General features: G+C 41.5%; 1 protein-coding gene and 1 long non-coding RNA gene across 3 annotated transcripts in view; one reads left to right on the forward strand and one right to left on the reverse strand.

Annotated features, from left to right (window-relative positions):
• The window catches only part of LOC146496463 (uncharacterized), a 133,879-nt gene that overhangs the window by 97,131 nt on the left and 22,077 nt on the right, over window positions 1-14,671 (reverse strand). The window lies entirely within an intron of this gene.
• On the forward strand, window positions 1,842-14,494 carry pgfb (placental growth factor b). 2 transcript variants are annotated; one of them, XM_085143575.1, is made up of 7 exons: window positions 1,851-2,570; window positions 12,088-12,124; window positions 13,236-13,432; window positions 13,547-13,626; window positions 13,945-13,974; window positions 14,057-14,119; window positions 14,217-14,494. In XM_085143575.1, the coding sequence occupies exons 1-7, from the start codon at window positions 2,508-2,510 to the stop codon at window positions 14,236-14,238; spliced, it is 492 nt and encodes a 163-aa protein (XP_084999701.1). In that variant the 5' UTR covers window positions 1,851-2,507; the 3' UTR covers window positions 14,239-14,494. The 2 variants fall into 2 exon arrangements, with proteins under 2 accessions (XP_084999703.1, XP_084999701.1); XM_085143577.1 differs by lacking the exon at window positions 13,945-13,974 and having other exon boundaries at window positions 1,842-2,570.

The following is a 14,671-nucleotide window of genomic DNA, read 5'->3' on the forward strand; positions in this document are numbered from 1 at the left end:
CATAAGATTCACTGTGACAGTGCGACCAACTTCTGTCTTTAGCAGAAACATTGGTCTCCCTGTAGGCCTCTAATGAGATCCTTCAAAGTAAGGGGCTCTCTGCCTCTCAGCGTTCCCCTTAAAGGCCTCACTGTGGAGGAAACCAAAGTCGCCCCAACAATGATGAATGGACATCATTAATGTTGTTCATCTGTTTAACTTTTACTCAGCAATCTTGGAAAATGAGGGGTCAACAGCAACAGGGAACTCTTATTCGCTTTTGCACTCCAGTTCCTGAGAGCCACCCATTTGGTCCTCACAATTTCAAAAGACATTTGGGCTTATTTGTTCGAACAGCCTACCTTCTTTCAACCAAGCAGCTAGATCACAGTTAGAGAGGACGTTTAGCTCACATTTTAGCCTCTATATTCCTTGATCGTCATGAGTCTAACTACAAAGAATAGAAGAAAACAGCATCTCAGTTAGTTTTAAAACTTAATTTCATCAAATTAATAATTTAAAACACCCGCCCTTCAAAATAAATCTTTAAATGAATGAATATTAAATCTTCTCCAATCACATCGTTTATCTCAGAATTCAGGAGACATGTGGTTACCGCTATCAAGCTTTGTGGTTCAGCAAAAGCAACTGGGGCCTCAAAGTTGTTTCACTTTCAGACAGCAGACAGATCCATCTCCACTGGACTGGACTGGAGTACATTATCAGTAAAACCTTGTTTGCTCGTCTTATCAGCATGTATTTATAGTCCAAACCGTTTGAGTGAGCTTATAAGGCTCTATCAGCTGGTGCACCTTTCAAAACACAGATAGATCACTGAGTAGATGGCGAGATGATGGTGAGAGTCGCTCTGACCTCTGTTAAAATGCATGCTGTCCCTGCGCTATAGCAGGGAGGAGATGCTATGACCCTTAGCTTTTCTCTAAAACATTAAAAAAGGCATGAACATCTCTTGTACTCTGTTATTATAGCCTTACATAGAACTTTTTCTAAATTGGAGGTATCCGTTTCTCAACTTAAGAGGGAGAAACAGCATCTGAACCATCTGCATTTGGAATATTGCAGAATATGGTGGATAATTAGACAGTCTGAAAACGATATTGTTTAAAAAAAAACGCTGACTATCAAGACAATGACTGCACATTTAAAAACAGCAGAGAACAAAGTAATTGCAGAGTCAAGTTCCCTGAAGAATATTTTTGCTTTTCTTGTCATGTCCCTGAATTTCAAGAGACATCCATCGTTGCCATCTGGAGATACAGTTCAGGAAAAGACGCGCGTGAAATGTCTTTCATCAGCTTTGATAGTTTGCTCTTACTGATTCTGTGGAATAGCCGGTAGCTGGTGGGTGGGGGGTGTCTAAGTGTCTAAGATGTTTAGAGACACCACACTCCTGAGTGTGGTCTGTTCAATAGCACAGCCGGTGTGGCCGTTGAGCACTGCTGAAGGAATGTGTGGAAGCCCACAAGGAATCCTCTCGTTCCAGTGTTTCTGCAAACACAGAAGTCCCACACTGAAGAGTAAGCCTGTGTGTCAACAGAATAGGAATCTCCCTTTTCTGTCTTTGCAAACTTGAATAAATAGACTCAGAGGAAAATCTCCGTGCACGAGCAATGAGTCTACTATCCATGTCAGCAGTTAAAAGATCTCCAAATGTTTACCCAGCCTGAATTGCACTCACAGAATGTCGTAGGCACTCGGAGGATGTTTCTGTGTACGCTCTATAGTTTAAATCACCTGCGGTGTATAGTCTAGAATTGCACTACAGCATCACAAACTAAATAAACTACCTTTTTATGTTGCAGCTAAAAGGGGGAAGCTGTAAAATGTCATCAGTAAGTTGTATGTAGACAGATGCAGCAGGGCAGAGACCAAGACAAAAGGGGAGGAGATTAAACGGTCTTGTGAAAAGGTGGCGCGGAGCAATTAGACGCAAGTGCTTCTCTCTGTCTTTCTGCTGACTGCAGCTCAGAGGAGGACTGGAAACTGAAAGTTGTTGGCACAACTTCATGCGTGATTTTTTGAAGCGGATTCCTCACTTGGAGATCTTGGACTGAACCGGCTGCTCACTGAATATGCTTCGTCACATCTGGCGTTCACGCTTTTATTTCCACAGAATCCGTTTTTAAGCTCATATTAAAGCAAAACGAGACACAAAAAAAGTGTGTAAATGTGAATATTTATCAGTTTCTCCTTTTTTTTGTTAAAGAATTATTGTGTTGCCTCCTCGTCACCTCCACTTTCTCCTGAGGGGCCTAATTCATTAGTGAGCACAATCTACTTCATCAGGTTACACGCGCGGAGCTACGTGACTCCACTCATTCTCCGCGCTACTAACTAGGGAGCAGATGACTTGGAAAATCCCGGGCAGCGAGTTTTTTTCTGTTTGTTTCTGTTTCTGAGTATTTTGGGACTTTTGTTGGATCTTTTTTTCCTGTGTGTGGGATTTTTTTTTCCGCCACTATCTCCATCGGGAGCCATCGCCACTCTCCACGCACAGACGTCACGAAATGTTACCGGGTTTTGTCATCGGGACTGTGGTGGCGCTTTATCTGCAGTTCTCACCTGCACAGGTAGGACGTTGCACGCTTCGGTGAAACTTTACACTCAGAAGCAAAATGAGGGGATTGCTCGTTTCCCCCACTCTTCCCCCTCCTCTCCTACTTTTGCACTGAAACCACAGAGACTTTGGGTTGAGATTTTCACACACTGCTCGGTTTATTTTGTGTCTGCTTTGTCCACCAGTAACCCAGCAAAGTAGTAAATAATACACCTCGTTATAGAATGATAAATAAAGCGCCTATTGTTAGGTCTGCTAATAGCCTCGTTTAAGTTCAAAGTGTAACCTACATATGAAACGCTCGAGTCATCAGAAGCCAGTCAAGTGATAATGATCTATTGTTCGTTCTCATGCTGCTTTGAATGAGCGCCATCGGGCACCCCTCATTCATAAGATGAAACGTGACAAACTGCATCACTCTCTCTGTGGAGCAAATGATGCAAGGTGACTCACTGTTATACTTTGCAAAGCTTGCTAAGCTCATAATTACAGCCGCATCATACTTTAAAGGCTAGGTTCACAGACATGGATTATGTTATATTCCCACTCTTGTAGGCTATGGTGGGATCTTTTTTTTTTTTTTTCGGTATAAATTTCCATCAAGGGGAGCACTCCGATTGTCATGTTGGTGATATGTTCTCTAAATGGGAAATTGCTGTGTTTCTTTCCAGGTAGTAGATGTAGCAGATCCTGGAGCTGCTTAGTCTGAAAGTGTGTTTAGTAAAACTGGATCATGTTAATCTGGCAGGCACCTGCAGCTTTCCCTTCTTGTGCTTTCTTAGAAGGACATGAGGAGAAGGCAGCATTCTTTAACTGCTTTATGCCAAGAATAACAGTAATGAAGATGAACCAGTGTGAGCATGTGGAATTCAATTAAAAGCATAATTTCAGGGAAGCCGTATCAGTGTCAGGAGTTAAATCGGCCTACAAAGCTGGTCTGTTCTCTGTTGTCTGGCATCGTCTGTTATTCTCTTAATGAAAGTCTGCCAGAACAGGGGAAACGGTGAAATTGGAGTGAGGAGTCAAGGCCTGTGTTGTGCCAGAAATACCTGGAAGAGGATGTGTCATTGAACATTCGGTGTTGTGCCACCGTATGCTTCAGCCCTTGAACCTATTCAGTCTCTGATTTCCTTCCCAGGTGGCTGGGGACTTTCAGCTGTCTCTGATGGCTTTCATGTTTAATGCAAAACCAGGCAATTCCCTTGTCCATTCACTGCCAGTGTCACACTTCATACTCTGCTGCTTTCCTGTTGAGTCAAGTAACACCCCCTTCCCCTTTGCAAAGCTGCAGGCCTCACATAGAGGTACTACTCGCTGACTCAGCCAGGCTCTCAGGGTTGGAAAAAAACTCCATGTCCCACCAGATTCCCAAACCCAGAGACTTTGCAGCTGTTGCTTAAGTTGAGAGTGAGTGGGAGAGGCATGAGTTCACCACATTTCCTCTAATCCTCATAATCAGCTCATGGCCCGGTTAGTCAAAACAGGAGTGACAAAATCCAGGGGCCTCAGTGTGTAGCAGGTTAGATGCCCTCTGCTGCACCCAAAGACTGATGGCCAATGTAACACATCAAACATCTAACCTGACCAATTAGATGTCATACAGTATGTGCAGATTTGACCTCGGGATCAGTGCAGTTGCTGAAAACTTATTTGCATTTACTGATCATTTGTAAATTTAAACGTTTTCTTTGTTTTCCTGCTTCAATACAATTCAACTCAAACCAGCAGCTCTTTTCACAAGTTTACACACCAAGTTATGTCTGGAAATAAAGACACTAGACATGTGTCTGGGAATCGCAGACCAATAATTTAATAATGATTAGCTTTCCTAACTGTCACAGCTGTGAACCATGTGGTCAATTACAGCTGTGGACAGCAGAGAAGCTGGAGTTGACTTCAACTGTTTAATACCGTCCTGCATGAGATTTATAGTGTAGTCTGTGTGTGTGTGAATGTGTGTCACAGACAGAGGGCGAGTCTGTCATTACTGTATATATCAGTAGTTCACAGCAAGTTAAAAGAAGGAGTGTTTTCCCCAGTGTTCTTGGGTAATTGTTATAAGACAGAAGAGATATAAAGAACCAGTGAAGAGGAAAAGATTGGCTGGATTAAAGTCTGTGTTCTGCAATATCGTTATGTTCCATAAAAAGGGATAAGATGACTAAAGGCAGATGGCTGTGATTTGCAGCGAAAGCCTATCTACACCCATCTCTCCACCTCTCGCTATTCCTTGTAGTAATCCCATGCTGCAAATCAGTGGTGTGATAGCTTTTATCACTAACACTGGTGTGTTATGTTAGACGCATGGTGACATGGTGTCATCGGAGAAAATGGAAACAGCGTAGTATAAAAATATGTATATGTAAATAGTATTTTTTTTATCATAAATCAACACTGTAACAGTAGGTGTACTCTGCTGATGTTGATTCCCATTGAAATGAGCAGGTCAAACTTCCAAGCTTTGTGGCACTGAGGGTGGAAGCACCTGGGTTTCCCTTCTCAACAATAGCGGCCGCTTTGTCACCCTTTTATGAAATACAGTACAAGCTCCATGCAATCCACCAGGTGTTTTACACATGAACTACAAACAGAGTTCAGTAAACCTAATATAACTTTATGGGATCAATTTACAAGTACTGTATATGGAAAAGATTATTGGTTTTAGCCAAATCTCTTGTTATTTTGTACTGTGTATTTCTTGGGACAAAGCAGTCGTCTATTTACTGTATTATTGGCAGACCTGCATGTACAGTACAGTGTGTGTTTGAACCTGAAGTTACAGTAGTAGGAGTACTGTGAAACCTGCCTATACTTTGCTTTTAAATACCTGTTGCCTCCTGCTCATTTGACAGCTATCCCTGAGTTAGATCAAAACCACTGGAATGCTCTCCGTACAAAGCCGATCTCTTAGTGATCGTAGTGATTGTATTTCATGCTTGCATAAACAGAACCAAACCTGAATGGCATTTGGCAGCATTTCCAGGGTGAAATAACTCATGTCCTGAAGATTTGGACATCTGCACAGCTCGCAATTTTGGTCAACTTCTGAAAAAATATTTTTGTGATTATGTTATGATGAAGCTGTGGGGAAAAAATAGCAAAGGTTGAGGATTGTATGCCTCACTGAAATGCAATTCTGAAATTCTTTGAGTGATTTTTTTAAATGATATAACAGATATGGGGAAATTATGCCTAACCCATGTGTTATTGCCAGAGTTCTGATGAAGATCATCACTTCATCGGTACACCGTGTTTCTGTGTCTCTAAAGGCAGTGAGCCTCAGCTTCTGCTTTTGTATTCATAAGGACATGACGCCACACAGGTGTTTCCTTTAAATCACCCTCCGCACCAAAACAATACTTGAGACTGGCCATCTGTACCGCACACATGTGTTTGTGTTCAAGTCAGAGCAAAGAGCAAATGTATAATCAAACATTAAGTCGACTGCTCCCTTCCCTCCGTGTCTTACTCTGTCTTACTCTGTCTTACGCTTAGCACATCTTCCTGTGTAGATCAGATGTCTGCACGGGAGTCCCTGCAGTGGTGGTGACCTGCTGACTGCCCCTCTGTGTTGTTGTGGTACTTCTCCCTGGTTGTAATGTCCTAGCCCAGGGGAGAGTTGCAATCGCAATCAGGAAATATGGAGTTCTCCTTCCTCCAACAGAGGAGGAGGAGTGGTTGTGCTCAGGGCAGCCGTCTACTCAGCTAGCTTTAATCTCCCATCTGGATGTAATTTACTGTGGTTTACAGAACAGCGTTTACTGTAATGGAGACCACAATTACCACCGGTCAGCTTATCTCAAGACTTGTCGTGTGTGTATGTTTGCGGACAGGGTGCACAGTTTACACAGTGGTTGTGTGTTTTTGTGTGCGTCCTTGGGGAGACATTTATGCATGCATTAATGGACTTATACTGGGGAAATCGTGGCTATCTAAATTAAAATTTACGCCGACCCTTACCTCTCCCTCATCACTTGATCCTATTTTACTTCTTGTTGTTTTTTGACTAGACGGCAATGCCAAAAAAAGCAGGATTGTTTTCAAACTTCAGCACTTAGGCTTGAAAAGGGTTGGTTTGGTTGTTGCACAAACGATACTTATTTTTTTTGTCAGCTTTCATACAACAAATCTCTTTTTCTGCCGTATCTCAGCAGCAGGATCCAGTGCATGTGGCTCCAAATTGAGAATGGGTCTGCCTGCACATGGATCCACCATATTTAATGTAAAGGGCAGACATGACGATGTCAGTGAGTCTCATCTATCTCCCAGCAAGAACACTTATGTGCATGTGCTAAGCTGTATGCATAATATCAATTAAAATGCATTAATTCTGAAATCTGGCAGTTATACATGCCTATTTATGCTACTTTTTTGTTTGAATCTGTGTGATCTATGTGTGTTTGTGTACTTGTGGAATAACTCGTGATTTCAAAGTCTCTCTGATGACTCGAGGCATTGCTGTGGAATGTTTACTGCTCCGATGAAGTTTTTTGGTCTTTTGGCTATACCCAGTGACCACCTAGAGACTGGGTACTTCTCAGTCCTGTAATAGCACCGCTGTCAAAAGCTGACCCGCCATGTGTGTACAAAAGAGAACCGGTCTTTCTTTTGTAGTGGTGGAGAGAGTGACTTCATGCTCCACGAGAAGGCCATGGCGCTGATGACGTGGAATCTGGTTAGCAATAAAGGGCACATGAGGAAGATCAGTAAAGCATCATTTCTAACTTATTGAGTTGTCCACTGTCCCCCCTTCTGATTGGCTGCCTCCCTGAGAAAACCAAGTTAGGGCTCCCCTTTCTCTGTGACATAATACAGATACAAGAGTAGACAAAATTTGTCAAAAAAAATGAGCATTTAAAGCCGTCTGCAGTTTGAGACTTTGGCTTACAGTGATTACTTGTACGTATTCTTGACCATTTAAAATTTAAAATCTTTGTTATGATTTATGCAAGCTTCTACCACTGTACAAAAATATGTGAGAGAAAATAAAGAAACACAAGATAGGTCCACTTAAAAATTCCCTTGTTATGCGTCTTCAGAATCACCCAACTGCCAGACTACTTATATTTACTCATTTCATTTAGTTTACTGTCATTCTTTACCTCATTTAGCAAACCCAGTCAGCCAAGTTATCCAGCTTGACTGAACTAATTAATGTAAAAGCAATTACAGTTTGTCAGATGGTCAAAGATTAAGGGGACTGCCTAGAGGACTACAGTTTACTACTACAGCCTGAATACCATCAAAGCAGGAGATCCAACGATACATGTGTGCTAATCAGATGACCTAATCTTTAGTCAACAGAAGTAATGAGTCAGCATTAAAACTGCATGTAATATGGCAACATTTTTTGCAGAATAACACGTGAAAAGTTGTTTTTCAGCCAAAAATTGTAGGATGTGGTCAACTTTTTAATGGTGGAAATATAAGCATGTTGTGAAACACTCATTCCTTTCAGTGTCTTGGCTCCATCCTGTATAGTATGAATTAAATCCTATTGTATTGTCAACCACAAGAGATATAACCTAAAACGCCCTACCAGCACATGAAAAGAAAATCTTACTGCAGGCTTTAAGATAGCCATCTATTACTTTGTGAAATCTGAACAATGTATGTATGGGACGCTGGTTACTGATAATGATTAATTATTACTGTTTTATACCTTGGACTGGAATGACATGAAAGCATTTAATTGTGATTTGTAGCCGCCTTTAGAAAACTTCCATTTCACTCTGCTGGAAAACAAAAGCATGCCCCACCCTTACTCTTATGCAATCCACTGGAGAAGACGAACCTAACCTCCAGTCTGCATCAGTTTCTCCAAGCCCTCAGAATAGGCTTTTCTATCTAATAACCCTAAATTGGTTTGGGAACCTTTGTATTTGATCTGCCATCCTGTTCTTTCCTTATGAAAAATACATTGTGGAATAAGCTGGCTGGACTCCACATTTTTCTGGCAGAGGGCCATGGGTACCTGCTGTTTACCTCCTCCCCCACTTGACCCTCAAAGCTGAAACATCTTCTGACAATTATGCTGGGTCCCCATCATGTTTTAGGTTTGCTCCCTATGCACGCTGCCCTTCCTCTGACAGATGGAATAAGCAAGGAGGTTAAAGATGACGCATTTCAGCTGTGTGGGACTGCAGAGTAATGAGGCTTGGGGCCTCTGCGGCCCAATGGCAGGAGCCCAGGGACGCAACAGGTCCTCTGATTTGACCTAGAGTACAGCACAAACTCTTAACCAGCAGTAGTAGGAACAGAACCTTATAAACAATGTTTTATTTCAGCTACAACTACTACAGACAACTCAATCCATACTCGTTTTCTCCAGCTGATTACTGAAATACTGAAGCACACTGCGCCACCGTAAAGCACCAAATGTCAAGACCTGAAAGCATTTTGTACAACTACAGTAACCAAACAAGGGTGGGTTACTTATGGAACCTTTTAGATGCAGTAAGAAAGGTTTCTCTGGCACAGGAATAGTTGGAAAGTTTAGGCACTTAATCACTGAAAGGTCCAAGTTATGTTTAAATAAAATGTCAATTACCAGTTACATAAAGCTTAAAGGAGATGTGGCATCCCAATATATTTTTTTTATCTTGCTAGGATCAAAGAGTTGCTTAAGCGTGTCCCATCAAACGTTAGTTGGGAGATGAAGTACACCAGCTTTACAGGGCTAACACTGAGAGAAGCAACTATTCACCTGCAGCTAATGTAGGATCACAAATTATCTTTGCATCCATTATCTTTGGAACGTGGAGGAAAATAACACATGCATATGTAGACCATGTAAAGTCACCACACCTGTAGAGTCCAAGCCACTGCACTGCCATGTTGTTTCCAATCCAATTAGTACAATTTTTTATAACATATATAATTTTATATTGGTCTTTTTTCTGAAAGTTTCGAAATAAACTAATCGTTTGTTGATAATGATGGTAATTGTTAGGTCCTGATCTTTGATTCCTCTATTAACATAAAGTACACATTTGCATTCATTCATTCTATATATGGTGGATTAAGATTAGGATCAAAAGTAAGGACGCGATGGGCCGTTTTTAATCAAATCAAATGTAAGCCATGGACTTTTCTTTACATGTTTGATACATTCACATATGTATATGAATTGACCCTCCAAAGCTGTTTATGTTGCTAGTTTTTATGTATTGCCAACGTTTAAGTCTTGTATATGGAGAGTCTATAAAATATAAGACTATCATTTTAATCTTTGTGTCAGACTACAGCCCAGAATCTTTAATCCATTTTATGAAGCATAGCTTTTTTTGTGTTAGACGGAAACAGTCTGTAAAACTCATTTACTGGAAAGACAGAATGGATGTTTCTGCTTGTGTGTAATGGTAAAAAAAAAAAAAAAAAAGGAGGGATTCTCTGCTCTTAATTCCTTCTTGAATATTTCTGCACTTTCTGTCAATTGCAAAAACCCAGATGTTGTACATAAAAGTGAAAATTCCAATACAATGGACACAGAGGAGAAGTATTGGGTTATAAACCAAGAACAGATGAATTTAGTCTAGTCATGTCTAGTTTATTTCTATAGCCTTTAATCACACTTAGTCTCAAAGGTCCTAACACCCACATTATGAAACCAATAAATGATAATGACACATGGTAACGTTACACTCTCATTGAGGATAAGTAAACTCCCTGAAAAAGGTCATCAGGGAACAAAATATAAGAAACATTCAGGACTGCTTTTAGGATTAATGACACATTGAACACATTTATTAATGTGAAACAGTCCCCCTTTCCACAAGAGCCTAATCACATCCTGTCACCATGACTCATACAGTTAACACTCTAAGTGCATAAGACGGAGGGAATTGCTACGTGAGGATCCTCATGAAGTCTTTTTAAGAATCTGGTGGATTCTTTTTGGCAGCTCATTCCTCTGCTCTCCATCGTAAAGGGTACCAAAGATGTTTCCTCATCATGTCGAGGCTTAACCCATGACCAAGGTTAGAAAATCCTCCAAAACCTCAAAACGTTCAGATAGGCAAGTGAGGCCAGAGCCAAAAAGCCCTTGTGATGTGGAGCAGCCACGACACGCAAAAGGGTGGAAAAGGGGAAGCTGATCTTATGCCAGTTAACGTTGGACACGAGATTCATTTTATCAGCCTGCCATTGAATATAAAATACACTCAATGGGCCTGAAAATGAAAGCAACATTTGACAATAACTGGAACTGAACTGTGACTTTCCCATGCTGTGCTTAAAGAATATCCTGCTGTGTTTCAGTGAGGCTGACACAGCCCGATGGATGCTACACTACAGAACAACTCGGCAATCATAGCAACAGCTGTAGATTTTAGCCAGAAGAACAAGAACAACCGTGTTGAAAAACGGGGAAGATGCCTCAACAGCTCCCTTTGCCCAGAAAGGACTCTTGAGTGATATTTGTAGTCTTTAATACAGAACGCTGTGCAGCTCAGAGGACAGGTCAGTTTCTGACACTCATGTCAGTGACGGTTTTACGGGAACTGCTGAAATGTTTGCAAGTGTAAATGCATCATCATCATCATCATCATTAAATCGTGACATTCCTCTTAAATCACACTGTTTGGAGGGGGGAGGGAAGGATGAATACAGCAGTATGCTGACAGATACTATCCTCATCCTGAAACTAATTTTGGTTCATAACAGGAAAAGGATGGATTTCAACAAAGCACAGATGGTGTATAAAGCAACAGTCTTTATTGCCATCACTCGAGGAAGTCCTTGTCAGGCTGGTTGCTGTTGCATAAAGACTTTTTGCTCCAGTATCATTTGTCCCACTGCTATTGTCTACAAAAAACATTGTTACACTATGAATGTGATCCGGCATGTGTCATAGAAAAACTCAAATCCAACACCAGTGACGAGGAGAATCTGCGGAAGCAGGTTCTCTGCCGCCTGTCCTGCACTTCTGCCGGAGGGTATTTTATCAAACATAGATTTCTCTTCCTGAGATGGAGTCAACCAGAGGTTTTGTGTTTTCCCAGGCGAATGAGAAATTCACTCTGTTTATCATGGGATTATGGGAAAAAATCAAGACGGAGGAGGAAACAATCAATGGGAAAATAAATAGAGAGCTGAATGTTACACCACAGGAAACAGGTTTTGAACCTAAACAGTTGGGCACACTGTAGATATATATGAAGACCTCTATCTGCTGCCTGTCCAAAAGACTCATCCCCAACAGAGTGGGGATGACCTTCCACTTTAGTGTACTGTTGTTCCAGCTATCGCCACCAGAGGATGAAAACACTGGTTCTGTCAGATGTTAGTGTAAAGGCAGGCTGACCTCTCTATGTGTATAAAGGTTGTAGGCAGTAGGGTTTATATTTGTGTGGGTGGGTTAACAGTTTGGATTAGTTTTATATAATGTTATTCATGTTTAGGTATGTATTTAATGTTTCTGGCTTATTGCCAGTACCTGTTTCACTTTCATTGTCAGTCTTGAGGCTCGCTGTCACATCCTGTCAGACCACAAATAATAATTCTGGATCCCCACGTTTTGTGTTTTTCAGAGTCTTCCCTTGGCAAGTATAAACAGTACAATGGAAGGTAAGGAGTTCTTCAAGTTTTAAGCTTTTAAGTCTGCATGTCCTGGATAATATGAGTTAATAAAACTTTCTTCGAAAGAGTAGCTCTGACTCTTTTGTTACACTGTATTTTCTATAGTGTTTGTGGTTTAGAGAAAATAAAAGGGGGAGACTAGAGTTTAACAAAAATATATTCCCTCGTATTGTGCTCGTCACGCAATGCTGAAAAATACAAATGACTTGCATGACTTGCATGCTAGTTAGTCATCGAATTTCATCTGAATATAGAGCACAGCAGAGCATGTCTAGGCTAGCAACGATTACTGAACTGCTGACCTTCTCTCTTCATATCCTTTTGCTCCCTTACATTGCTATACATTAATGCTAATTAAAGAGGAATGCACTGGTAGAACTTGCAGGCAGAAATAATTGCATGGACGTGTAAGACAGAAGGCCAGATCAGCAGAAGGCATGCAGTCCACTCAAGAGGCACTAACTGGCCATTGAACTGTCCCGTTGCGCTGTACTACATTACAGTTCGTGGCCTCATCTCCTTACCATGGATGCTTCCCCAGCCGTCTCCTCCCAGCCTGTCTGCTTTTATAAACAGCTGTTGTAGTGTAAGGCTCCATTTGGCGACCTCTGAGGGTCACCACAGTCCCAGAGGTGCCTGCAGGGCAACTCCAGTTCCAGATCCAGCAGGGTTCTGTTCATGGCCATGTTCCCAGTGTTTGTTTTCTCTTACTTCTCTGTTTGGCCATAGTTGTCCCTGTTCTTCCTCCACAGTCTCCCCAAAGCAACTAGGACACTTTCACACATGTACTCCCACAGGAAAGCACACTGTACATTAAACAAATGGGGGTTTTTTCCCCTGAAAATGAAAACAGGATACATACTGGTGTATAGGTTTCTGTGTACAGGGCATGAAAGCATATCATTGCTGGATTACTGAGCTAATTACCAGTACTGTTTGTGTAGAACTGTATCATCTTTAAGTTTAACTTTTTTAGCTGTCAAATACAATCGATATTGTCACAGTAAGACGAAAAACTGATCGCCAACCAAAAAAAAATGCAGAGAAGTCCCAGAAAAAAGATGGCACTGCTTTATACTTTGCCTACTCTTATTCACAGTGCTTGTGTTTGAAAAAGTTTGGGGTCGCAGCTTTTGCCGCACCATTGAGAAGCTGGTGGAGGTGGTGCAGGAATACCCATCGGAGGTGGAGCACATCTACAGCCCCTCCTGCGTTCCCCTGGTGAGGTGCGCTGGCTGTTGCGGAGATGAGAACCTGGAGTGTCATCCCACTCAAACCACAAACGTTACCATGCAGGTAAGACCTAAGTGTTGTGCAACATAACTGTGAGTTATAACTCGTAGCTGTGAGCGCTTCATGAGATCGTTTTGACAAATCTCCGTTTCACCTCCACCCCTGCGCCATTCCCAGCTTTTGAAAATCAGGCCATCAGAACAAGGTCAAGAATATGTTGAGATGACGTTTGTGGAGCATCAAACATGTGAATGTAGGTAAGAAAAAAAGAAGGGTGTTGTGACATAAGTTATTGATAAGTATGCAAAATATAAACCCAGTCTCCTGGAAGTCATGTTTATGTTTCTCATAGATTCATCTTCAAAAACAACCCCGTGCTTGAATTGAATACCTAACAGAAAATAAAGTTGTTTTCCTAAAGATTCCTACACTGTCGACACAATATCTGCTAATCGAGTTTGGTCATTAATAGCAGGCAGCATAAACGTAACTTCTAGAAGACTGGGTGACTCTCACAGACTTTCAAATGTTGTACCTGGACATTCATGTTGATTTATCGAAACCTTTGCCCTCAGAATCCGGAAACCTGTTGTGAAGGTTCCAAAGTAAGGGATTATTCTTACAATATCAATTTTGCTATTTGTCAAAAACTGCAAGCTTTTTTTTATAACTTGGTTCTTGGTTCAGGAAAAGGCGAAGAGGAAGAGGAAGGAAGAGGAAGGAGAGACAAAAAAAGAAGGAATGTGACAGGTGAGGGGCACACGGGGGGGAGAAAACGTTCACATATCCACCATTTTATCTTATTACAGCTTTTAACAGAGGCTACGTTATCACTTGTGTTCTACAGGTGCCAGATTCCTCGCAGGTAACTGCAGTGGCGGCCCAACCCCCTGTTGCAGTGTGGCTCACTATTTGTTTCCAGCCCAGTGGGAGCATCAAGAGTCTTCTTCACTCATCTATCAATACTGTGTCTGCAGCAGGAGACTCAAACAGCTGGGTTGATTTGCTGACATGCCCTTATGCTGATGGGCAGGGTGTTTTTGTAACGACAAGGTTTAACAGGAAGTGCGTTTTGACTGGTGGAAACACTGCTGTTACAAGCCTGAAACAATGGACATCCCTGGGAGCCAGTGCAATGTAGAACCAAACAGACTGATGTCTTCTTTTTATGCTAGGTATTACTGTATCAGTTATTATTTGTTAAATCCTTTGGTATTTAAAAGAAGGTTACACATGTAAAAAAGAAGAAAAGTCTATATTTATTAATATAGTTGGACCAGAGAACACCTTGTGGACTTGATG

Source organism: Neolamprologus multifasciatus, chromosome 19 (assembly GCF_963576455.1).
Source record: "Neolamprologus multifasciatus chromosome 19, fNeoMul1.2, whole genome shotgun sequence".
Classification (NCBI taxonomy): domain Eukaryota; kingdom Metazoa; phylum Chordata; class Actinopteri; order Cichliformes; family Cichlidae; genus Neolamprologus; species Neolamprologus multifasciatus.